This window comes from Marmota marmota, unplaced genomic scaffold, assembly GCF_001458135.2.
Source record: "Marmota marmota marmota unplaced genomic scaffold, marMar, whole genome shotgun sequence".
NCBI classification, from domain to species: domain Eukaryota; kingdom Metazoa; phylum Chordata; class Mammalia; order Rodentia; family Sciuridae; genus Marmota; species Marmota marmota.
This window is the reverse complement of record NW_025999853.1, coordinates 35,311,685-35,338,755: the sequence shown is the minus strand read 5'-3', so window position 1 is coordinate 35,338,755 and position 27,071 is coordinate 35,311,685. Positions and strand designations below refer to the sequence as shown.

General features: G+C 34.4%; 1 protein-coding gene across 3 annotated transcripts in view; it reads left to right on the top strand.

The window, feature by feature from the left end:
* Positions 1-27,071, top strand: part of Trhde (thyrotropin releasing hormone degrading enzyme) — a 370,936-nt gene that overhangs the window by 167,216 nt on the left and 176,649 nt on the right. For all 3 annotated transcript variants that reach the window (XM_048804974.1, XM_015482991.2, XM_048804973.1), the window contains exons 4-5: positions 20,309-20,463; positions 23,266-23,379. In XM_048804974.1, the coding sequence (XP_048660931.1) occupies positions 20,309-20,463; positions 23,266-23,379 (269 nt within the window). The remainder of the gene's footprint in view (positions 1-20,308; positions 20,464-23,265; positions 23,380-27,071) is intronic.

The window sequence follows — 27,071 nt, the reverse complement described above, 5'->3', positions numbered from 1 at the left end:
TATATATCTATATATCTATATATATATATATATATATATATATATATATATATGTATATATACATACATACACACACACACACACTTGAAATTGTTATGAAACCTTTGAATTAATTGTAAATATTTATAGTTAGGAAATTTCATATAAAAGTCCAGTTTACTAACTTTATTTATTTACCTGGCTTTCTTGAAATATTAGAATTTCTGGAAATATGGGACCTGCATTCCCATATTCATACTGGTCAGGTAGAACTAAAGGGTTTAGAATTTGAGCTCTCTAATTATAGTAATGTGCCCCCTTAGTACTTGATACTTCAGATAGTTCTGAAAGCTGCATATACCATGTTTTTTTCCTCTGCATAAATATCTATGATAAATTTTAATTTATAAATCAGGCATAATGAGATGAACAATAATAATTTACTGTAGATTTTAGCAACCTCAGCATTTGATTTTTTTTCTTTCCTTATTAATTTGAGAACTTTTTTTTCCACTTAAAGGAAGCACTTTATGGCTTCCCGTTGGCATACACAGGGTTTCTGGAACACAAGCATTGTGTATTGCAATAGTCAATACAAAAGAGAATGCTACTAAATGGTTAATGGATGGGTAGCATACAAAGAGTGTACTAGACAACTGTTGATCTCATCCTGGGTAGGATGGAACTGGACAGCTTGAGATTTTATCCATGCAACTTAGAATAGTGCACAATTTAAAACTTATGATTTGTTTATATCTGGAAATTTTCATTTAATATTTTTGGACTGAGTTGAGACTATGATAAGTTCAATTGTGATAAGGGGAGGTTCTACTATATTTGCAAGTCCTTACTTATTTCAACTCCATTTATATTCCTCCGGGTCTAAGTCAGTTTTTTAATTGATGTATGCACTAGGCCAATACTTCCCAAATTTCAATTTCCATCGGAATTACCTGGTGGTATTGGCAAAATTTAGATATCTATTGTTGATGGATGTGGCCCTATTCTGCATTTCTAATAGCTTCCAAGTGAGTAAATGTGTGAATAATTCTTAATGTGTGATTTCTGACCAGAGTAATTAGCATCTACTGAATCATGAACTCTGTAGGTGGTGGCCAGCAATCTGTTTTATGAAACCCTCCTGGTGGTTCTTATGGACACTGATATTTGAGAATTACCAACTGAGTCTATCTTGGGTAGGAATACTGTTTCTAAAATTATCTAAGATGGAGGTCTTAAATCCTGTTTAGAGGTCAGAAACCATTTGGAGAATTTCAGAATAGATTGATGCTTGAGCCCCACCCCTGGAGACTTGGAAAGAATTGGTCTGAAGTGGGGCCCAGGCATCAGTATTTCTAAAAGCTTCTCAACTGATTCTAACACACAGCACAGCTGAGAACCATGCTCAATAAAGAAATTTTCTTGGCATACTAGCTGAATGTTCACTAGCTCTCTTGTCAGAAAAATTTTATAACTGTAACACTTATGACTTAAGTCCATTTGTTTTATGCTGTATCCTCCATAAAGCAAAGAGTAGCTGATTTCCCATCATGTTCTTAATGATTACTGGGTCCTTTGATCAAATATGATGTTTCATAAATCATCTCTTCACAAGTGTATTTGTTATTTTGAAAGCTTTCTCACTATCTCCTCGTAGAGTGCATTAGACTTTGGTGCTTTATGGATTAGGAAGCATTTCTTGTTAATTCTGTTGACACAACCTAATAGATTAAGTGTGCATTGTACAACTCTGGAAGGGTGCTGCTCATGTTTGTGGCCATCATAGATTTATATATTTATTTATTAAGACCATTTTCTGGAAGATGGCATTATAATGTCTTGAGGAGGAGTTGACTCTTTCTGAATTGTATAATGATTTCATTTGGAATAGCTCTAAGGCTGTATTTAGTTTAATAAATAAAACCCCTACAAGTTTATGTTAAAACAGATTTATCTCAAATGGAAAGCATACTAAGTAATCAGTTGTTTGGCAAATAAGTACTGGTTCTGTTTAGTATCAGTGTCAAATAATAATTAATATGCTTTGCACTAATAATTATATTAATTAGCAAATAGATTGGTAAACTTACAGTGATAGTGATCCAGTAAAAATCATTTGAAGGCTAGATATTAATACCTAATTCATTGACTATTTTAGAACCATTTTTAAAAGTTGTGCCCATTATATACTGTGCTCTGAATTATGGCATAATTAAGAAATAACACTATCTCTAAAGCATTTTAGAGTATGCAAAATGCTATTACAGGTTAGCCCTATGATTTGAACCACAGAATTATAGAAAGCAATTTAGCAAAGAAAGAAAAAAGTCATTTTGTTTGTCTTTGGAGGTAATGGATTATTTTTTTCTTTTATTTCCTTATAACGTAGAGAAGAGGCAACAGAATAACTTAAACTAAATCTGCAAATAGAATGGATCCTTTGCCTTTGGGCTTAAAGTGTAACTGACTGGCTTATAATGTCACTTTACCACCTGCTGATATGTTCAGTCTGAGTGGAAAGGAAACATTCATATATTGCAGCAGTCAGAGCCCTGCCATATATATTTTCTTAATTTGAGAATGTCAACAGAGCTTGGTTTGTGTCTGATCCAGTTCCTCTTTTCCTCTAAGGTTTCTCACGAGTTTTTGTTAAGGGGTGCTTGTGTGTGGAGGATCACATTTTGAAGCATTTCATTAACACCAGATAATATACCATATTAAGAATGCAGGCTTTCAGGAGCCAACAAAATTATGTTTAAAATGGAGCTCTAATTAAATTTCTACATGAATTCCTTGGCACTTAAGCAAAGGAATTTAAAGCAAGTTTACTCAGAGTCTTGGCTTTTCTGTTAAGAGGGCATTGAACATTTGTGGAAAGCAACACTGTTAATCCATAACAAACCTAAAAACATTGCTTATGCCTTCCTAAATACTAGCGGAAGCCCATGTGATCTGAAATTTCAACATCCTTTTTCTCATCATTGCAAATACACTGCCTCTATTATTTTCTTTTGTTTCTCCCTTCTAAAGCTTTTTAAAACAATAGACTTCAGTTCATACTATGTCATCAGGAATAAAAGGATAGACAGGGCAGACATGATCTTTTAAGTATCTCATAGCTCTGGGTGCTAATCTCTGCTATTTTTGACTTATTGTTCGATTTTTAATTGAGTTCCTTTTCATCAGCATAAAAATAGAACAGGATGCAGCATAGAGTAGAGATTATGAATGAATATGGGTTGTGGAGCTAGGAATCTAGGTTTTAACTATTTAAAAGGATTTAAAGACATACATGGTATTAAGGGAAGAAAGTTTTTTTAATCACTTTTCCATTACTAGCAAAAATGAATTTTTTGAGATAATAATATTTTGTTCCTTTTGTAACATAAACTATTTCCCCCTGTTTCCTTTCCTTCCTTCCTTTTCCCCTCATGGTTTTAATGCCACACCATGATCTCATTCATTCCTCATTCATTCAACTGAGGAACATGGTCCATGCTTCCATAATAGGTTATTGTTTTAAGTGTCCATATTTAATTAATTAGCAAGAACTTCCCATTTTGACCTCTGAAACACCTCTGTGTTTTACTCAAGATTCTGTTGTCTTTTACCTGGATTACTATGACAGTCTCTGAGCTAGTTTTTCTGCTTCTATTGCCTCTGCATCTAAAGCAATGATTTCAACCCATACTGCATTTGAAGGACTTGAAAGATAAGGAGACCTAAGTCCCACCTTAGAAGAATTAACTCGGGGGTGGGTGTGCACTGAGAATAAACTTCTTTATTTATTAATTAATTCTTGCCAAATATAAATAGTATATGTACAACATGATGTCTTGAAATAGTATATATCTTGGAATAGCTAAATCCGGTTAATTAACTTATATGTTCCCTCTCACGTCATTTGTTTTTCCTGTGGGTGAGAAGACTTAAACTCTACTATCTTAATAATTTTCTAAAATACAGTATGTTGTTATTAACATACAACATATAACACTGTACCATATTGTATAGTAGAGCGCTTGAACTTATTTCTCCCATCTAACTAAAAGTTTGCATCTTCTAACCAACATCTTCCCAACACTTTGTCCCCACTTCAGTCCCTGGTAACTATTCTTCTCTATACTTCTTTGAGTTCAAAAATTTTTAATTTCACATGTATTGCCTCTATTATTTCTCTTAGTGTAATGTTTTCCAGGTTAATCCATTTTGTTTATATTGCAGAATTTTCTTCTTTTTTAAGGCTGCATATTATATATATATATATATAATATAATATATATATATTATATATATATGTATATCACATTTTCCTTATCTATCATCTGTTGATGGACACTTAAGTTAATTCCATAACTTGCTATTGCAAATAATGCTACAATGAAAGTGAGAGTGTGGATATCTCTTTGGCTTGCTGATTTCATTTTCTTTACATATATATCCTATAGTAGGATTGCTGCATCATATAGTAGTTCTATTTTAGTTTTTTGAGGAACCTTGTTTCCCACAATGGCTATGTTAACTTACATTCCCATAGTGTTCAAAGGTTTTCTTTTCTCACTTCCTTGTCAGCACTTTTTATATTTTATTTTTTAATAATAGTTATTCTAACATGTATGGAGTGATAACTCATTATGGTTTAACTTGGATTTCCTTGCTGATTAGTGATGTTGAGTGTTTTTTTTCCTTAAACCAATTGGCCTTTTGCATGTCTTTTTTGTATGTTTATTCAGATCTTTTGCCCATTTAAAAATTAGATTATCTTTTGGCTGGGGTGGTGGTTCAGTGGTAGTGCACTTGCCCAGTATGTGCGAGGTACTGGGTTCAATTCTGAGCACCACATAGAAATAAATGAATAAATAAGGGTCCATCAACATCTAAAAAAATAGATATCTCTTTTCTTGTTGATATTAGTTAGTTCCTTTTATATTTTGGATATCAATCTCCTTATGAGATGTATGGTTTGAAAGTATTTTATCTCATTCTGTAGGTGGTCCCTTCATTCTATTCATCGTTTTCTTTGCTGTGCAGAAGCTTTTTAGTTGGATGTAACCTCATTTGTCTATCTTTGCTTTTGTTGTCTGTGTTTTTGGTTATGTCCAAAAAATCATTGCTCAGAGCAGTTTTAGGTTTTATGTTAGTTTTTTAATTCATTTGAATTGATTTTGTATATAGTGTGAGATGAGTCTAATTTCATTCTTCTGCATGTAGCTATTCAGTTTTCCCAGCATCCATTATTTAAAAGAATGTCCTTTCCACATTGTGTGTTCTTGACACCTTTCTCTAAAACCAGTTGACCACAAATGCATGAATTTATTTCTGGTTCTCTACTCTGCCCCATTGGTCGGTCTGTTTTTATGCCAGTTACATGATATTTTGTTACTGTGTAGCTATATAGTATACACTTCCATATTTATTCTTTTTGTTTAAGATTGCTTTGGATATTTGGGGTCTTTTGTGGTTCCACATGAAATGCAGGATTGTTTTTTCTATTTCTGTGAAAAAATAACATCATTGATATTTTGATATAGATTGTCTTGGGTATTCAGATTGCTTTGGATGGTATAGACATGTTAACAATTTTAATTTTTATAATTCATGAATGTGGAATATTTTCCATTTTTTTGTTTGTTACATTTCTTATTTTGTTATTATTGTTTTCCTAATTTCAAGTCATTACTTCTTTGTATTTTCTTGAAGTTTGATGAGCTTCCTTAAAACAATTATTTTGAATTCTTTATCAGATAGTTCATTTTCCTTCATTTTTTAAAAAGTTGAGTGCTTTATTTCATTTTATTTTTTTGATGTGTCTGTGGGGGCTAGCTTGGCAATGGGGCCTATGGGAAGCCTGGGGAAACTAGAACCAGCCTTCTGTTGGGACTAGTCTAGAGCTTGGGTTTGTTAGGGTTGATCCAGCCTTCAGATACCAGCTTAGTCATGGGTTATGGAGGCCTTATCAATGCTCAGTTATATTGGGTTTGGCTTGATGTTGATATCCAAGGTGAAGTCTATTTCTCACGTCATTCTCCTTTCCTGTTGTGGAAGGTATTTCTCTCCATACTGTGTTGCCTGCATTTGGGGGAGAAATGACCTTGGTAATGTAGAACTGTCCTTGCTACCTTCTTTGAGGTTATCTTTCCTTATTTCTCTGCTATACCTAGGAACTGTAATACATCATTTGGTTTTGTTAGCTGTTGAGAAAGTATTTTGCTGCGTGAATATTTGCTCAAATTCATGTTTCTTTGGAGGAATGATATATGGAAAGTCCTATCCTACCATCTTACAAATTTCTGTTTCAAAAAAATAAGGCCTCAATATTTTTTAAGTGTTTTAGATGGTTTCAAATGTATGAGAGTATTTGAGGATCTCTGATATAAACTCTTCTTTTATTATAACAATGATTCCTCAGACTAACATCAACATTACCTGGTGACTTGTTAGAAAAGAATATTCTTAAGTTCCACTCTAGATCTACCAAATCAGACAATCTAAGCTAGGGACCTAGAAGTACATATTCTAAGAATTTCTCCAGGTGTTTCTGATGCATGGTAAAATTTGAAAACTGCTGCTTTATGACAGCAGTCAGTCTTTCTCTCTCTCTCTCTCTCTATTTATATTTTTAGTTTTTCAGTTTTGTACCACTGCTAGATTTTTGGGAACACATTTATTCCTACTTTCCTGTATTTATATAATTTCAAAATAGTACACACTGCTACTTTTTTCTTTGGCTAAATTCAAGGTACAATATGCATTCAGAATAAAATTCACTATAACAGTATGTGTAAATAAATAGTGCAATAATCTACTTGATTAATTCAAATTTTCTTTTCATAATATATAATAAAACATTTGTTTTTGCCTGATAATAAAAGTTGAGTAGAGATAATAGAGCATGATTATTGGGGGACTCTAAGCAAGGATGCCAAAGTTTGGATCTGATCTCTACCAATACCAAACTGACCTGAGCAATTTACCTAATATCTCTGTGCTTCAGTTCCTTATCTGCAAAATGGAGCCAAGTAATAGTGCATATACCATAGAAAATTTAGGAATAACTAAGTCAGCGCACTTAGTAAATCCCTGTTCTTTAGTATGTTTTTTAAAAATTTAGTTATTCTTATTAAGAATCCAAGCACTATCAGCTCTGCTATTATCTTGTTCCATTTTTTGTTCTTTGCATTGCTAGTATTAATCTCAATGTATTATCTTTTGCAAGGATCCCTTAAAACTACCTACTTATTTTGTGAGGATTGGTTTAAACTAGGTAATACAGCCCCAAAATCTGCTCCATTGGGTGCTCAGGTACTGCTATGTGCTCTGGTGCCTTGAAAGTGAATTAAAGGGAAGAGTAGTGCTATCATCACTCCTATGTTGCTGCTGCTCTGTACTCAAGGCTACTGATACGTGGACTAGGGAAGCACCTGTATGAGCTTTTATGGTGAATATCCGAAAATCTTAATCTAAATGTTCTTATACTAGTTGAAAATAAATATAAATAAAAGTTGTGTCTTTCCCATATTCATCAATGTTCTTCTATAACCTAGGCAAAAGCATCCCACCATGGAAAATGTGTGCTAGGTCAGTGCTTCTCAAGAATTAATGTATATAAGAATTGCTTGAGGATCTTATCATTCAGGAGGTTGGAGCTGCTTTTGAGGTTCTGCGTTTCTAACAAATTCCTAGGTGATGCTGATGTTGCTGATTCATGAACCACACCTTGGGGTAAGAAAGCTGATGTTCACCCTAAACAGAAATTGTTCACGGTCCTCCACAGCTTGAGTAAAAATTCAAAAATATATAATATCCTTACACTGAAAAGTCTTCCAGATGCACTGAACACAATACTCGTTTTATAATTTTTTTTAAGAGCCAATCAGGATAAGAAGTTTGGGAAGGGGATTATTAAATAGTGTCTTAAAATTGAAGGTGATGTTTGCATGATAGTATTATTTTTTGACATTGCCAAATGATAAATTTTCCCAGTAAATTATCAGTACAGAAAATTTTAAAAAAATTCTTGGGTACTTTTGTCATTTAAAAAATATCCTATGTAACCCTATGATGTAGCATGTCTTTTTAATATAATGATATAACAAATCCAATATATATACAATGAAATTTTAATATTTTGTACATATGTTTGATTGCTGGAACTTTAAAATTTTTTTATAAATCAATGCTGAAGATTTTGAAAAATAGTTTCTGTAAAGGTAAAATATAGATATTTTGGTTACTCAATACATTTTTATTTATAAGATTATCTTATGCAGAAATATTCTTTCACTGATCTATTTTATTTATTTAAAATTAATTGTCACTTCTTTACTGGATTAATTTGTGTTTCTAGTAGCAAGAGGAAGTTTTAGGATTAGTAGAGATCAGTAAGTCAGGATACAAGATGAGGTATTAGAAGTGTTAACAATAAGTTAGAGGTATTGTTTTTGTATAACAGAGACCTTGTGAATGACTTTTGAAAAGTCTTATTAGCTACTATTATTAAATTGGACCCCTTGAGACAAAACCCACCTGTGACCTGCTTTTAATCCCTCCATCTGTCTGATGTTGCATAGGACTAAATAAAATGGAGTCTGCTCCCAGCATGAATTTAGAATTGTGGACTCATAAAATTCAGCTACTTTGCCAAAATTCAATAGAATTCAATCCCACACATATGTAAATGTATATAAATGTGTGTGTATGTATATATATAATCTCACCTATGCATATATATATATATATATATATATATATATCTTCTGCATTCTGTTTTAGTGAGTGTGTATATATGTAATATTATGTAATATGTACTTATATACACCCAGTAAATATATTTACAGAACATATATCTTACATAAATAATATGTTTATATCTAGACATGCACATATGTGCAACTATCATACATGTATAATAGTATATGAAGAGTCATGTGTCAGTGCTGGATACATTCTGAAACATTCAGGCAATTTTATTGTTGTGTGAATATCATAAAGTGTACTTACACAAACTCAGATGGCTAAGCATTACCATGTGATATAGCCTTACCCATACGATCATATTCAATCTACTCATTGTATATGTTTCCTGTCACTGACTGAAACACTACCATGTGGTGTGAGAATGTATACATATATATGATATGTGTGTGTGTGTGTGTGTGTGTGTGTGTATAAAACACTGAGATCCAGAGAAGCAGACACTAGCATTTGAGGTAGTTGCTCATAGAATATAGCAAACATTTTGCAGCATTCTCTGTCCAGGCTGGAAGAGTGCCATCCTCTATCCAGTACTGGAACATCCAAATGCTGCTGCAAAACATGAGCAGATGCTTTCGTGCTCTTGGACCTGTGCATTTTAGTGCAGCACTCCATATTGTGTTTACATTAGAATACTGGTCTTGACTTTAATAACTATTCAAACAGATTCCAAGTACACAAATAAAAGATTTGCATAGTGTTAGAAGAATGAGTAAAAACACAACGAGAAGGGTGATCTTGTTTTCTTCATGGTGGTCTCCCTGCTGCAAGTGTGCTGTGATAAGTTATGTGTCGTTTTGAGCTATAGAACCCTCATGCTCTATTAACTGTGATGTTAGGAAAATGTCTCCTGGCAATTTTCCATCATGTCAATTCCCTGAGAGTTTACATTAGGAGCCACATTTTTATGATGGGTACAAAAAAAAATTCATTCTTTTCAGCATTTCCCCTTTATGGGTACAAAATGTTTTCCTTCATATAAAATACACTTTAGGAGTATAACTTAGCAATGCACATTAGATACTGGAGAATGGAGAGGTAAAGGGTTCAGTTCAATCTCTGTCTTATTATTTGTTCTTTCTATATTTCATTTCTTGATCTAATGTAAATTGAACTAGGGAATATTTTGGATTCTAGTAATGGGTTTTGACAAAAAAAAGCACTGAATAGAAACTCTGAGAAACTCTTCTGTGGAAAAATTTGGAAAAGGCAGTTGCTTTATGCTCTCAAGAAGATATTTATAACAAAGCATCAGTTTCCTTCAGTAATGAAAGACATGTTCATATTTTGGTCAATACCTCCCAGCTGATACATAATTCAGCCTGAATAGGACATGACATTCATTTTTCCTCATGACATTGAGTGACTTGACTTATTCCAAATGGTAAATCTATAAGTTTGGATTATAAAAATGTGAAGTTCTTTAGTACTATATAGGCTAAGAATTAAATTGATAATATTATATTTTAATTCATTTAAAGGCAAGTTAGCTTTGTGATAGTGTCAAAATTTGGTGAACACAATGTCATCATGTTTTCCATTTCTATAATTGCAGTGTTTTTTAACTTTATTTTCTTTTTTCCCCTCTGCCTTCATTACCCCAAATACTCTGAGAGATTTCCCTAGGAACCTTGAAAATTCACAGTGAATTTCATACCTGCTATTTATATCACTAGTGCTCTGAAAATCCATCCATTGTTTAGATGCCAGTTAATATTAGGTAATACTTCATATTGCAACAAGATGTGATAAAAAAAAATCAACAATAACTACTGTGTGTTAGCGATTTTCCTCTCAGGGACTTCAACAAATATTTGATTTTGTTTAAAATTAATGCCATACAGTTTTAGACTAAGAACCCAACATTAGTTCCTTTGAATTATGTTTATTTTTATTGAATATTATGTGTTCTACTGTTATGCTAAGTTTATGCTAAGAGGAACTGGCCTTAAGGCACAATGCACACATCCCTCTTTCCACTTTACCAAGCCTACATGAATAATTTCCTTTGGCATTACCACTTTGTATTTAGACTATCAAAAAGTGCATATGAATTTGGAAATATGTTTACTGACATTTCAAGAGTTAAGAATTCTCATTCATAAATGAAACTATTTCATACCCTCTTCTGCTGAAAATGTGAATCTGTCAATTAAAGAGTGTCAAAGAGCTATCTAAACCTCTAAAATAACTCCCAGTTTTCTCAGACTTTTAAAACAAGACTCCTGAGTTTTATGCTATAGAATGGTCCCACTACAGCAACTGACATGCACTAAAGAACTCATTAATGAGAGCCCTTAATAGAGTATAGTAGTCCTCTCATATATGTGGTTTTAGTTTCTGTAGTTTCAGTTACCCATTGTCAACGATACACTGAAAACGTAAGTGGAAAATTCCAGATATAGAGACCATAAGTTTTAAATCGCATGCCATTCTGAGTAGTGTATGAAACTCCATGCTGTATCCATGCTGTTAGCCATTAGTTCCTTGTTAGCCACCTGGGTTATCAGATCAACTGTTGCAGTACCACAGCATGGTGTCACAGTTTAAATAACACTCACATAACTACATCACAATACCTGTGTTATTCACCTCATTTCCTATCAATCATTGTGTATCATCTCCAGATACAAGGTAATATATCATCACAAGAAGGATGAATCTAGTAAAATAATTTGGAGAGAAAGACCACATTTGCTTGACCTTTATTAAATGTATTGTTGTAATTGTTTTCTGAGAATGGTAATGCTGATAATGCAAATTGTAGTTTCCTATTGACGCTGTAACAAATTAGCACATACTGAGTAGCTTAAAACAATACAGATTTATTTTTCTTACAGTTCTATAGGTATCAAGACCGACACTGCTCTTACTGGAGGCTTTAGGGAGAGAACCTCTAAATTTTCTTTACTACTGCCGTTTCTAGAGACTGCTTGCATTTCTTGGTTCATGGCCCCTTTCCACCTTTAAAGCCAGCAATGTCTGGTAGGACATTTTTCAAGGTGCATCACTCAAACATGGACCTTTTTTCTTCTTTCTGCTTTCACTTTTCAGGACCTTTGTGATTATGGTCTTTTTGCCTGGGTAATCCAGGATATTCCTCCCATCAAAGGTCAGCTAACTAGCAGCCTGAATTCTATTTGTAACCTTAATTCTCTTTTATCAAGTAATCTAATATATTAACAGGTTCCAGGAATGAGGATCTGAACATCTTTGGGGGGACTATTTTTCAGTCTACCATAATGGTTAATAGTTATTGAGAACTTACCACTCACTAGGTACCTTTCTAAGCACCTACCTACCATGCGTTAATTCATATAATTAAGAACTTGAAGAGTCTGGGATTTTTACTGTAGCCTATTTGCAATCTTAACAAATTAGCCTGCCATCATTTCATGAATGCTGGCAGAAGACATGAAGCTCCTGGATTAGAAACAAAAGATTTTATTTTTCTGGCTACAGTAGTAGCCAGAGTATCATCTTTTTATGTGCCAGTTTTCCTGAGTCTCAGTTCCCAAGAGTTAGGCAAAGAGATCCAAGTGATATCTGAACATGTGATGGATTATATACATTACACAGCTGAGTAGTCTTAAGCCTCAGGAATCCATTTATTCTGTAAGTGATGGTATGTATGTCTACTTTTTCCTCCAGAGAGGACACTATCTCTGTTTTTCCTATGAAAATGTCCTTAAGAAGATAGTGTAGAACAACAACCACAAAAACAAAAATCAAGTCAGGGATTGCTGGTAGAATGTACAGAAATGTGAGAGACTGTTAAGAATTGTCTTCCAAATATAGTCATTATAGAAAGAATGTGAAATAGCTGCAATTATATTCATCTCTATTTTTCAGGTGAGGAAAATGAAGGGCAGAGAGAATTGGTAGCATGCTCCATTAAGTAGCAGAATGGATTTCATGTTCTTAATCTCTGTACCATGCACTCATCAGAGCATATGAACTATCATCCAACAGTCTTTGTATATGCCTATAGTATTAGTGCTTTTAAACTTATTTATACCTCCAATTGATTTTTAAGCTCTATAAGAGTTTGAAGGGAAGATGTCTTTATTGTTTCAGGTTGAAGTGTCCAGTGCCCAGATCAGCTGGCCAATATTAAGTAGTGAGTAATTATTTTTGGAATAAATGGAAATACAATGTAATTGGCAACTTAACAGAGAGCAACCTGTAAGTTCAATCTGTCTTCTGTTGGATAATGGAAAATCTCTGTTACATAACAAGAGCTATTCAACTTGGTCTGTTACCCACTGATGTGAATGCACTCATTTAGTATTTCCTGTGTTCGTGATTAATCATATCCATTAAAGCAGAGACCATGAGTTTTGAATATACTAGATGCACAACTAAAAAAATTCATAATATTATCATGGAAATTAAAGTAGGAATAATTTTAATTAAATGGGTGAGAAACTGACAAATGTGCTCTGTGCATAGGGATTGGTCCTTTGGCACAGAAATTCTTTTTCATGGAAAAAGGAAATCAAGCAATACATGAAAAGTGTTCCTCCTTTGCAATTGGCAGCAATCAGTAAGTTTTGAGGAAAAGTGATTGCAGTAACAAAAAAAAAAAATCTTTTGAGTGTGTGGCAGGAGGATTAGCAGAAACATTGCCTGCATATTATGACCTAATGCTAATTCAGGAGAATGCTAAAGTTTGAGAACTAAAAAGCCAAACTTATGAATATGAGTAGTGCTGATGAAAGTTCTATTACAGGCCAAAATGTACAGCTGAAGATCACCTTTTTTTTTTTTTTGAATGAAGGCTGCTTAAATAAGAGGAAAAATGTATTTTGTCTTAAAACTCACCCTTATATTTGACTCACCCTTAGATTTGGTTGGAATGTTTCCAAGAATAGCAAAGTTTAAATTCTTGTTTGTCAAATGGACATGAAAGAAATAAAAAGGATACCGTTTCTCATGTTATAAATATCAATAATAGGTGACTTCTGTAAATGTTAGCTTTCTGATATTACTATTTCAAATGCAGTTTGTATTTTTGCTAGACAAACATGTTAAACTTCCAGGACAGGAGTTTCATTTTTATACTTAAAGCATAAATGCAGATATGTTTTGTATAAGTCTATATGTAAATGGTGTCTTGTGCAAGTACTCCTCATGGCATAATCAAAATTCAAGTTTTTGATTTTTTTGCTTTGCCTTTAAATTTTATTGAGTGTCCCAAATGATAATTAGGGCATGCCCTTTGATGGTTTTGGCTCATTCTTAGTTCCCATGTTGCTTTAAATCACAACATTTCAATTCAGAAATGAACTTCTCTAATGTGACATATTAGCCAAACATCTTTGTTCAAAAACAAGACTCTTCCTCCTCTTTCAGCTCAGGCCTGTGATGCATTCAGTTCCCTGAGGTGGGGATGAGAAGGAAAGATGCCAAATACTGATAATGTTGATTTAACTGCTTTCTGCTTAGGACTAAGGGTTTTACATGGTCTAACATTTAATCTTCAGTACAAATTGTAAGTCAATCAACTACCCTTAAAATCCCCATTTTATCAATGAGAAAAATAAAGCTGAGAGAGCCTAAATGATTGGTTCAAGGTCCTGTAATCAGTTAGTGTTTGAATTCCAGAGAGTATAGAGTCAAAGCCTTGAGCCCGTGAACCATATATCTGCTACCTTCTGCCAAGAAGGTTTAGGCAGCAGTCAGGAAAAAAATACCTTGGATTGTGATTAAGATGCTGCTAGGGTGTAGAGTGGAAGATAGTACTAAAGGTGAAATTTGAAGGAATTTAAAAATGAGGTACAATACAGAAGAGTTGGATCAGAAGCTGGGGACCTGAGAAGGAGATGGATTTAGGTGGGAAGACTAGGGCAAAGAGTTCAAAATCTATCTGTGAATCTGAAGGTAATACACGGAAGTGAAAACTAGCCTACAGGTAAGGAGGTGATTTAAGGAACAGCAGAGCCCTTTACGTGGCAAAGAGCAAAACTGTGGAACTGTTGAACCGAACTGTAGAACCAAAGGCCCTTCCTTGGAAGGCTTCTGGTCACAGGTATACACCTGCTTAGCTTGTCATTGTAGGCAAGCTAGTGGTAAGCTGTATTTAGTCTGATTTATTATCAAGAGGCAAATGATTCATTTATTTGGAAATTTGTTTTGGAACATCAGCTGTGTCTTTACAAATAGAAATTTATTTCTCACAGTCCTCGAGGCTATGAAATCCAAGATAAAGTGCTGGCAGGCTTGGTGTTTGGTGAGGGCTGTTCTCTGCTTCTAAGATGGCACCTGTTGCTGCATCATCCATGGGGAAGATTCTGTGTTCTCACAGGGCAGAAGGGACAGAAGGGGCAAACTCACCTAAGTCCTTCTACAAAGCAACGATCCATTTGTGAGGTCTCAGTCTTCATGACTTAATCGCTTCCCAAAAGACCCACCTCTTTTAATACTACCCCAATGGAGATTTTTAAAGTTAATTTTTGATGAGACACATTTAAACCATAACAGTGAAATTTAAAAAAAAAAAAAAAGTACAGAAACCACAGGTGAAAATTCTGGGAACTTTGATTTTCAAAAGTCCAGACAATGACAAGAATGTAAAACAAAGCAATACAAATAAAACAAGAAGTGCTAATCTGAGAAGTGATAAAAACACGGATATCCTGTTATCATATACACTAATCAACAATATGAAAATTCTCAGAAATGGCACCACAGATAAGAACTGAGGAATATTCTTGAGATTTTGTGAGTTCAGTTCTTTAGAGCTTTTTAAACATAGGGTTAAAGTGGTAGGCACACTGCAGTGTGTTGAGGGCTGAGAGGAGGGGTGCAAATAGAGTGTAGATTTTTATGTTAACTTATACTATCACATCCACTAATATTATATGGATTCTCTGTCCTATCTATAGTTTTAGACTGCAGTGGTTAATTGGAAGTAGACCACTATGCATAATTTTATTTAGGATTTTCTTTGAATTTCTAAGTAAACTAGATTCTGAAACATTTGAGTTTTCTGTTTTCAAGGCATATTAAAGAGTTTTGAGTGCACATTTTAATGGATATAGTCTCATTAATTTATTTTTGCAAAAATTAAAATAATTTAATTCACTGTGAATAAATGTTATCTGCTTCAAATAAGCAAAAGAAGAATGTTTCAGTTACTAGTCCAGTTTTCTTAAAAAACAGCTTCATTGAGATTAGTAATATACAATAAACTGCTCATAGTTAAAGTGTATCTTGATAAGCTATAATATCCATATACACATATGAAATCATCACCATCATGAACACATCCCTCACTCCTAAAAGTTTCCTATTGCTGTGTTGTAAATCCCTCCCATCTTGTCTCTAGGGAACCACTGATCTGCTTTCTGACATTATAGATTAGTTTGCATTTCTGGAATTTTATGTAAATCACATCAATCATACAGTATATAATTATAAAAAAATTTAAACTCAGTGTAACGTTAACTATTTTTTGAGATTCACCTATGTTGTTGCTAGTATCTGTGGCTTATTCTTCATTGTTAATGAATGGCATTTTGTTGTATGGATATATCTTCCTTTATCTGTTTGCCTATTGACAGACATTTGGGTTATTCCCAGTGTTTACTCACTGGAAATTGAACAGTTATGAACATTTGTGTGTGAGTCCTTGTGTGGACATATACCTGCTCTTAAATTGTAAAACTTTCATATGAGATTCCTTAAGTCCTGAAAATATAGAGGTACAATTAAGTGCCCCTCCGTAGTTATTTGAGGAAATTCCTCCAGTATTGTGTTACAAGGTTATTACATGTGTGGTAGCACAATCTAAGTGGTTTTAGTTTCTCTTTTTCTCCTCCCTCTGCCATCTGTAAATATGGTTTCTTACATCTATTATAAAGCCTGATTAAGAAGCAGCACCTTATTACTGATTCTTCTGAGTTGTATTCCGTTCATCGACGATTTTGTCAGAGTCTGGATCTCCTTGATGAAGTGTCCTTGTTTGGTTGATCTGTAACCTTGTTGCCTAGCCCTGACTTCTGTGCCTTCTACCCCTAGAGACCAATGTATAACCAGTTGCTTGCTTAGGTCTCCCGTGCCTGTTGACTGTAGCATAAACTGTAACTTTCTCTTCACCATACTGACTTTTATGTGTCTAGTCAGGTTTTTATTGTCTAAAAACTGCCCCCAAAGTATACCTTCCTTTTTATTGCAAACTCCTGGACTCATATGATTAGGAGTCTTCCATCCATGCCATTTGAGCCAATCTACTTCCTGGTATTTGGCTTCATCTGCGCCTTTAGTATTAGGGACTGACTGCTCTTGGCTCATGAAGGTCTATAAAGCACAGTGGCCTTTGCTTTGTGAGGCTTGGTTCTGAAGAACTGCCCATAAATCCATTTGTTCCTACAGGTAAATGACACCAGGCTTGCTACTGCTCCTGCTCTCTACTGGTGACAGGCAAAGTTGGACACAGTGTAAACTCAGTGTTTTAGTCAGCTTTTTTACTGCTGTGACTTAGAGACCTAACCAGAACAACTGCAGAGGAGGAAAAGTTTATTTAAGGGCTCACAGTTTCAGAGGTCAAAATCCATAGAGAGCCGACCCCATTCCTTGGGGCTCAAGGCGAGGCTGAACATCATGGCTGAAGAGTATGCCTGAGAGAAGCAGCTCACTTAATGATCAGAAAGCAGAGAGAGAGGTCTCCATTTGTCAGATACAAATATATACTCCAAAGCCACACAGCCAATTCCCACCTCCTCCAGGCACACCCTACCACTTCAGTTACCACTCAGTTAATCCCCATCAGGTGATTTAATTCACTGATTGGGTTGAGACTCTTACAACCCAATCATTTCCCCTCTGAACCTTTTTGTATTGTCTCACACGTGAGCTTCTGGGGGACACCTCACATCCAAACTGTAATAGGTGGCTCTGTTGACTACTTCATTCATATTCGGGCAAGGTCTTATGTTAAAAATCTACAGTAGAAGAATATTTACTCATTCTGAACCTGAAGTTTGTCCCAGTTCTGTGATCTGTGTCCTCTCTTTCTGTTTGTCCAGCATTTTTTTTTTTATTTCTACCTTAGGGCCATGGTATTTATTGTGCGCCTGTCTTAGAATACATTTGCACAGATCTTCAAACAAGCTGGCTTCCATGCTCATCCACATATTGGGAGAAATGTGATAACCTCCGAGAAGGCCTGCCTTGACCATGCTGCTGCCACCCATTCCACCAATCATTACCTTACTCATGTATTTTGGGTAGTATTTGTTCCTTACTAAATTTCTTTCATTCATTTATTGCTTGTGAATTGCCCTCCTCCACATACCTGCACATGAACATAAGCATCTTGAGAGCAGGGAACAAGGTGTTGAAGGACATACCCAAAACAGTGCCTCCAGTGTGCAGACAGGCTCAATTGGTGTTTGTTGTATATCTGAGTGAAGCGATTACCTGTATCTGTCTATTGAAATCCTGTTTATCTTTTGAAATTCAATTCAAATACCATCTTTTTCAAGAATCTTCCCAGTCAGGCTTTTTTTTCTCCCTACTTGTACTTTTTACTTTAGTTATTTTCCCTTATGTATTAAACTTGCTATGCCTTCTTTCTTAGTGTAAAACATACTAGAATACAGGGAACATATTTAACTTATTTTAATATATATATATTTCAGACTTGAGAGCATCACCAATACAGAGAAGAGATTTGTTGAAGTCAGAAATAAATGAAAATTAACCATATAAAATTAACTATATTAACTGTTGAATATTTTTTCTTTTATATATTATGACTATTTAAAGCATATATAAGAGAATCAATAATAAGATATCAATATCCATGTAATAAACTCTTGTTTTAAAACATTAGTATTATAGGCATTAACACTAAATTCCTTGTGTCATTATCTCTCATCCATTTTTTTCTCCTTTATTCCCTGAAGCAATTGTGATCCTGAATTTGTCTTTATTCTCTGTGTGTGCATATTTTACCATTACTATCTGTGTGGGTGTGTGTTCGTATGTGAGATTCTAAATATAATATATGGTATTATATATGGGTCATTTATGCCTTTCTTCTTCCCCAGTGTTATGTTTCTCTGATTGTCTGTTGTTCCCTGTAGAGTTAGAATTTTGGGGAGAGATCACTTATTTTGATTGCTGCATAGTATTTCTTTGTGTAACTCTTTGACAGTTTCTTTATTCATTACCTTGTGGAAAGGCATTTACTTTTCTCTTTTCACTTTTACAAACAATAATACACTGAACATTTTTATACAGTTTTTCTGTAGTATCCTATAGCATCACTCCAGGGTTTATTATTGGGATGTAGAAATTCTGAGACAGAGACATTGAACACTTTGGCATTATGATGAAGGGCCCAGGTGCAGGAGCCAGGATGCTGGATTCGAATCCTGACCCTGCTACTTGCTGGCTTTCCCAGGAAGCAATGATCACTGGCTATTTTCAGTCTCTTTCCATGAGCATGTATGCCCTACCTCAACCCCTGGCATCAAGCATTCAGCTTGGCTTTGGTCCTCTTGGCTCTACTGAGCCCTGCTGGAGCCAATTCCCAGCTGCCACTGCCTGCTTCTGGAGCCAGAACCCAGCAGGCCTGTGGCTTCACATGCAATCACCACTTTACATTTCTGTACCGTTTCTTGTCCATGGAGAGGTTTATTTTTGAGCCTGGAGATGTTTTTCAGCTTTCTTTTTAAATATTTTATTTATCATTTCTGTGTGTCTGGAGCAGAGGGAGTACATCAAAGTCTGAACTTTTTGTGTCACCATAACCAAAAGTTGATAATACCTCCGCGACCTTTTAAAATAAAGCCTGATTTTAGAATCGTCTAATCATAGATTTTTCGAGCTGGAAGGCATTTTAGAGATAAGGCCAATAACGTTATTTTATAGGTGAGGGAATTGTGGTCTTGAGAAATTAAGTGATTTACTGATATCGCCTATTTGGTTAATGGTGGCAGGGCCAGACTAAAGCCCTTGGGTCCCCTCTGTAGTCCTTTTACTACTACATCCACTATAGCAACTGTCTCTATACACTAAATTTACATGCAACACTTTATTTTTAACAGAAATGAAAAAAAATATAGTAGCATTTAAACAGTTAGAAAAACGATTCCACATTTTAAAACTAATACAAAATGTTTTGTCTTGGCAAATATTGAGGGACAAGTAAGAGTACGGCATTTACTGCATTGAGCTGAATATATTTTCTTTAGAAGCCACAATGCCTTGGACTCTGTGGATTCCTGCTGCATTTGGTTTTCCTTGACTTTCTGAAACTTATTAGGATGAGCCCATCAATAATGGTGTCGATACTTCCAGCCACCTATAGTGCCGGGCCAGAAAATGAACTGTGATGAATGGATATGACCCGCATTTATAGTGATAGCCTATATTTCTGCTGTCAGGTAGAAATGGCAGGTGGTTTAATTTACCCCCCCCCACCCCCCCCAAAAAAAAATCTTCAAGAGAGCAAGTATCCTTTCTCATTAGGATTTCCGGACATTTTTTTTAGAATATGAAATTTAGAATTTGATATCTTTGCTAAAGCCTAAAGCTTTTGGAACTGTTTTATTCTATTTCTAGATCTTTTAGCTGTGCCTAAGCATCCGTATGCTGCTATGGAGAACTGGGGACTAAGTATTTTTGTGGAACAAAGAATACTACTGGATCCCAGTGTTTCATCTATTTCTTATTTGCTGGATGTCACCATGGTCATTGTGCATGAGATATGTCACCAGGTATGAGAAAAAGGATCAGGTGTAAGTATAATGTGCCAACTATTGGGAATGTAGAATGATTTCAGATACCGAGGTCAGGAGCCAAATTATTATCCTACTAATTAAGTCTTATATGAAGCACCAGGTAGTATTTTCTGGAAGACACATCTATTTTTCTCAGATGACCACATAAACAAAAATAAGTACACTGGTCATATTGAATAAGCAAATGTCTTTCAGTTTAGTGAAATGTGAGCTACCAGAGCCACCTAGCAGCTGCCCCTTTGGAGCATCCATCTGGTGGCTATTTCTCACCAACCTTGCTTTATTTTCTTGTGATTATTAGTGTGTATATATGGTAAGTGTAGGGATAGCAATGATTTATTGCATTGTTGCAAGATGCAGCTGAGTTTTGTGTACGTGTCAAAATTTGCTTTCGCTGAAATCAATTTGTTATTCCCCTTTTCCCATCACACAGACTCTTAGGAAGTCTTTCACTAACTCAGCCGTAGACTCTTTGTTCTCAAATGATTGATATATTTTTTTTCTTGGCATGTTTAGAAATTCATATGTAAATTAGCCAACTTTGTAGCGAAGCGAAGATAAAATTAATTTCATTTTGATTTTATGCACTTTCTTACAATGAGGGGAAGGTATTAGAATTTTGCATGCTTATCTGAAACTTAATTTTAGTGAAGAAGAATTACTGAAAATAGATGTTCTTACAATAGGAAAGCAATATTTGTTCTGGTTACCAGTAACTATGGAGAGTTTTTAACTTCAAACACCAGAAGTCTCATTGTGGTACAGTATGACTTCAGTATATTATAAACCCAAAACCTTTTTAAAAGCTAGCACAACTGAGGAAAGAGTGATGTGTAAAATGCTTTCAGTGAAAAAAGGTGAACAGTTAAATGCCAATAAATGAATTGCCACTTAATGATAAATCGGCCCAGGCTGCATGACCATTTACCTAAATGTCAGCCTTTTGCAGTGAACCTGTAAGATGTTTGTATCTGTCATACTGGCCCGGTCAGGGTCAGACATGTGTTCCTTAGCTCAGAAATTACAGGGGATTCATTAAAGGTATAACTGGGACTCCTCTTCTGTGCTCAAGAGAATGGTTTTCACCTAAACTTACAACTCTTTGAGGCAAAAGGGTTTGCTTTTTGACTACCTGTGTAAATGGCAAATTAGATAGTTCTGTTGGCATGAAAGCACATTGATAATGTTATTATTGTTCAGGGAACTAGATCTCATGTGTTTCAGATTGTGAGTTGCTTTCCTATCTTAGTAGTCGTGGTAGACTATTTACCACGAGGAAAGGGACCAGAAGCTAGGAAAAAGCACAATATTTTCAGTCATTGTCACAATAATTCCTTTGTTACCCTCCATCTCCACTTATTTGTTGTACTGATTTTGAAGACAAGTTGGTAATTTAAAAGAGAAACATGCATTTTTGATAAAGAATAAAATAGTTTAAAATGTGTTTTACGGTCATCAACATATTCGAAGCTGTCTTTTATTTGTATTCACTTAGAGGTCCCTGGAGGAACTGATACTTGAGTATCAATATTAAGACCCTTAGTCACCAAGTTCTCTACTGTGGCTTTTAAAGCTGTTCATGATCTGGTACTTGTATGCCTTTCAGGACTTTTCCAGGCTTTCCTCCTCCTTATCTGCTATATTCCAGCCTCATGGGTCCTCCTGTTTCTGAAATAGCTTATTGCCAAGTAGGGTCTTCACACCAAGTGTGATTTGTATCTGCCTGGAATCCTCTTACCCAAGGCTTTCTCATTGCTGTCCCTTTCTTGTCATTAAAATCTAAGTGTAGGTGTCAACTACTAATATTCTTTTTGCTTTCACAATCTAAAGCACACCCTTTTCCATCCTGAAACACTTTATTAACTTCTGAAATTGTGTTGTTCATTACTTTGTGTTTTTATTGTGTGTGTCACTTCATCTTCCTGCTTTCACAATAAATTTTTAGCTGCACGAGAAAGGAATTATTTAACTTTTTATCACTGAATCTCAAGTCTCTAGGATAGCTCCCAGCATATAATGTACTTTTTTTTATTAATGAAGAAAAATATTCCTTCACAGGTCCTAATGAAGCATGGGTTTCAGAGCAGTGCACCATAATTTAGTCAAAACACCGATGAAAGTTTTTAACGTTTTTCATAAAGGGATCTTAAGAGTTTTGGGCCCTGCCCTCCATTATCTTGGAAGCATGGAGTGTCAGGCATGGAGGACCATCACGGCCTTTAGTTGGATCAGCTGGCCAGTGTCTTCTCTGAATTGCCTCTGCCACTAGAGGGCGATGCTTTCACACCTCCTGTGATGAGTCACTTACTACCTCTGAAGGCAGTATTTTGTATATTGGGTCATTTCAGTCAGAGGGCTGTCTGCATTTTCAGCAGCCATTTACCAATCCTAATTTCTATTCATTAGTTCTAGTTTTTCCCTGGTAGGGCCACAAGAAACAAAATTTTCTTCTACATGATAGGCCTTCACACATTTGAAGACAGCCTTCATCAGTGTTTTTCTCCTCACTCCTTTCTTCTTCAAGTTAAATATTCTTGTCATGTTCCCTGATCATTCTTTTCTATTGTTCTCTGAATGCATTTATAAAACATTAGCGTTGCCCAAGTTGTTTAATCAATCAATACAGTCTTGCCACAACACATTTTAAGATCACTAAATCAATTGGGGAATGACTTCCAGTTATAATAATCATAGTTTAATACATTTAGTTTTAGATAAAGTCATTTCCAGATAGATATGATTTTTTTTTTCTGATGCCCATTCATTTTGTTACTGCAGTGGTTTGGTGACCTCGTGACTCCTGTGTGGTGGGAAGACGTGTGGCTGAAGGAAGGTTTTGCTCACTACTTTGAGTTTGTGGGTACAGACTACCTCTACCCTGGCTGGAACATGGTAAGCACACTTTTCTCTAATCATCTGGAACCTCCAGAGAAGGTTGATCTGGTGCCACATTAGGCTCATATTATCATTAGAGGTGACTGAAAAGCATCACCTGTCATCTAGCTATCCGATAAAGAAAAACTAACAAAAATTTAAAATGTTAGTATTAGAAAACAGCTATCTTTTATTCATTAGAAACTAAATAGAGCCTGACTTGTTATAGATTGATTTCAAAATGTTACAATTTATGTAAGTGGAAATATTTTAGATTGTAGTATTTTATAATGAAGACAAATTATCCTCAAAATAGAGAAGTCAACAGTAATTAATAAGTATTATTTTAAACATAACAGGATATTTCAATACATAGAAAGTTGCAATCTTATTATTTCTTCCAAGAGAAGAAACACATAAATTAACAAAAAAAATTGATGAATTATTTTTGTATATATATGTATTTTAGGATTAAATAATAGGAGTTTGCTAAGTTTATGAAGAGTTGTATGCATTATACGTATGCTCTAGGAGAGTATATGGACATCTAAACCTGCAGTTGGGTTTGTAGTGGCTGAAATTATGATGTTTTAAGACATCCAGGAAGAAAAAGTGGAGGGAAGATGTGGTTTTAATGTCTTTTTATGTTAGTTTTTCACTTTTTGTAAGCTTTCATTAATCAATAAGTGATCTATGCTATTATATATTGTTTTAGAATTCAAATTTTAAATTTAAGTGAAAGCATTAAATTAAGTAAAAATTGCAGTGCATCCACATTTAATTTTCAGAAGCTCAAGTTTCACCTGTGATTTAGCATGGAATTTTAAATTACTTTTTTTGAGATAAAAGCTGCACATATTTAATGTATACAACTTGATTAATCTGGAGATAATTTTGTAGCCGTGAAACACCGTCACAAGCTATGCCATAAATATAATCATCACCTTTAAAATTTCTCCCACTCTCTTTATTACTATGATCTTCATTTTGTGATAAGAACATTTGACATAAGATCTACCTTCTTATCAAATTGTTAAGTGCACAGTACAATATTGCTGGCTATAGGTCCTATGCTGTTCAACAGATCTCTGGGATTTATTCATGTTGCACAACTGAAACTTTGTACACTTTGTTTAATACTTCTTGTTTCCTCTTCCTCCAGCTTTTGGTAATCATCATTATATTCTCCCCTTCCATCAATTGGAAGATTTTAGCCTCTTCACATAAGTGAGATTTTCTAAATGTCCATCCTTCCATATCTGGCTTATTGCATTTAGCACAAGGTCATGTCCTCAAGGTTCATCCACGTTGTCATTAATGGCAGGATTTTCTTATTTTTTAAAAATGTATATACCATGTTTCTTTATCTATTCCTACATCAGTGGTTAGATTGCTTCTGTGTGTTCATATATTTTTATATTGCTCTCTTTTGATGTTCTGAATCAGTAACAATGGATGATTATTTAATCGTCACCATTCCAAGTAGGATTTGAAGAACATATAAACCAAAATGAAACATGAAGTCATCTGTTAGTCATCATATAGCTCTCTGCCATAAATTCAGCTAACAGCTGCAGAATAAAAAATGTGAACTATTTTACAGAGGAAATGTTACAATGGTAATACTGTGTCAATATGTTTTAATTATCTACATGTAGTTTTGCCAACAACAGCATGATTGTATGAACATTTTTTGTACATATGGAGGGATGGATATAGGATGTGATTTTAAAAAATTTAACTTGAAGTGTTTTATTATGACATTGACATTAATGAAAAATGCCTTAAAAGAACTTTGAAAAATCCTGTAATACCATGCAATATTATTTCAAGTGTTCTTCAATTGATGTGAAACTTTAAAATTTAAATGTTTGATATTCTTAAAACATTTTCAACATTGTCTTTGATTTTTAGATGATTTTGAACCAACCTTAAAGTTTTCATTTAATTTCTATCATGTTGTGGATTATTAATGGTTTATAATTTCATAATATCTCAATATTAAAAGATCTTATTACAAATATGTTATAAATATAGACAAACATTTTAGCTCATTTTTGCTCCTTCCACTACTTGTGATAAAAAATATTTTCTATTAATCATTAGGAAAGATGTATCTAATATTAAAAAGTAATCTTCAGAATTATATATGGACTAAAAAACTGACAGCTTTTGATGGTTTTAAGCATGGCCATATATCCTCGGTTTTAATGTCTTTATCCTGGATTTTGTCTTTGAATAATTTTGTTGTTGTTTCCATCTTTTTTTTTTTCAGTTTAATTGTAAATGTAGGATTTGTAGAGATTTTGCAAAAGATATTGGAAAATAAACAGAGATTAATAATGTAAGATTTTTGCCCTTTAATATAAACCTTGTTGGTGATTAAGATATGATTTTATTTACTCTAAATCTATATATAATAATTATTAATGATGGCATACTTAGAATGACACAGAAGGCTCACACTATCGAATAAAGAAATTGAGAATAGACTCCATCACATTTAGCTAGACAATTAATAGTAAAAAGAAATAAGTTTTGCTGTAGTGTCTATGTTTGGATGGCAAAGATCACAAATACTTTCTGATCTTTGAGAGCTTTTGATTTGCAGCAACTTCTTTTACTTAGTTTGTGGAATGTCTCATTATACTAAAACCTATAATAATAATAATAAAAAACTCAAGAAACCAATTGCCCTCCATATATCATTAATGTCTTCTTTGTAAATAAACTCTAAGAGTGTTAGCCACCTAAATAAGAGAGGATTGTTAAGTGACCATGAGGCTGTGCCAGCACTGTTTTTCATAATGGAATCAGCTAAAGAGTGAAAGACATTCAATAGAGCAAGGGTGATTGCTGTGTCAGCAGCAACTCACACATGTGTGATATGCATAGAAGCTTCTTGCAAGTTGCAGTGCATGGCCTGGGCTTCACTGAAGCTGAACCTAAAATAGAAAAACCAGAAGTCAGGCTCACGTCAGGAGTAAAGAAATTCAAGGAGTTGACCTCCTTTGCCTCTAATCTCTAAAACAGTGCTTTTATCATTTTTAGACACCGGGCTCAAGCATTGAAATATAGTTTCAATTTGCTAGGGAGATTACTATGACAATCTACTTCCCATGGAACAGCCATAAAGAAGACCAGAATTACATGACATTTTTAGGAAGCTCCTGGTCTGATTTAGGCTGAGGTACTCGCCTTTCTTAACTGTTAGTAAAATCCTAGGTTGCTGTGCATTTGTTCCTGGGTGTTTTTTGGAGCCAGTTTTTGATATAGGAGTAATCATTTTTTTACATTAAGAATACTACATGGAATACAAATTTTTGTGGTAACATTTTCCCCCAGAAAACTAATGAAGTTTCCAATTTTGTAAATATGAGTCTTTTTAGGTAGTATGATGTAAGGTCAGGGGAATGGATTAGAGATAAGAAAGTTAGATTCTAAGAAAGCCATTTCATCTAATTCATCCTTACCATTTGAAAAATAGGACAATTATACTGACTTAGTAAGCTCCCATAATTTTGTGAGGTGTTTGAAACCTATGAGAAGGCATTATGGCCCTGGACACTGAGTACTCTTATTAGAAGGGGGCACTTATTTTGTGTATAGTTGCTCTAATGTTTCCAACCCCAGAGATCCATTTAACACCCTAGAATTATGTGATATATATATATATATATATATATATATATATATATATATATATATAT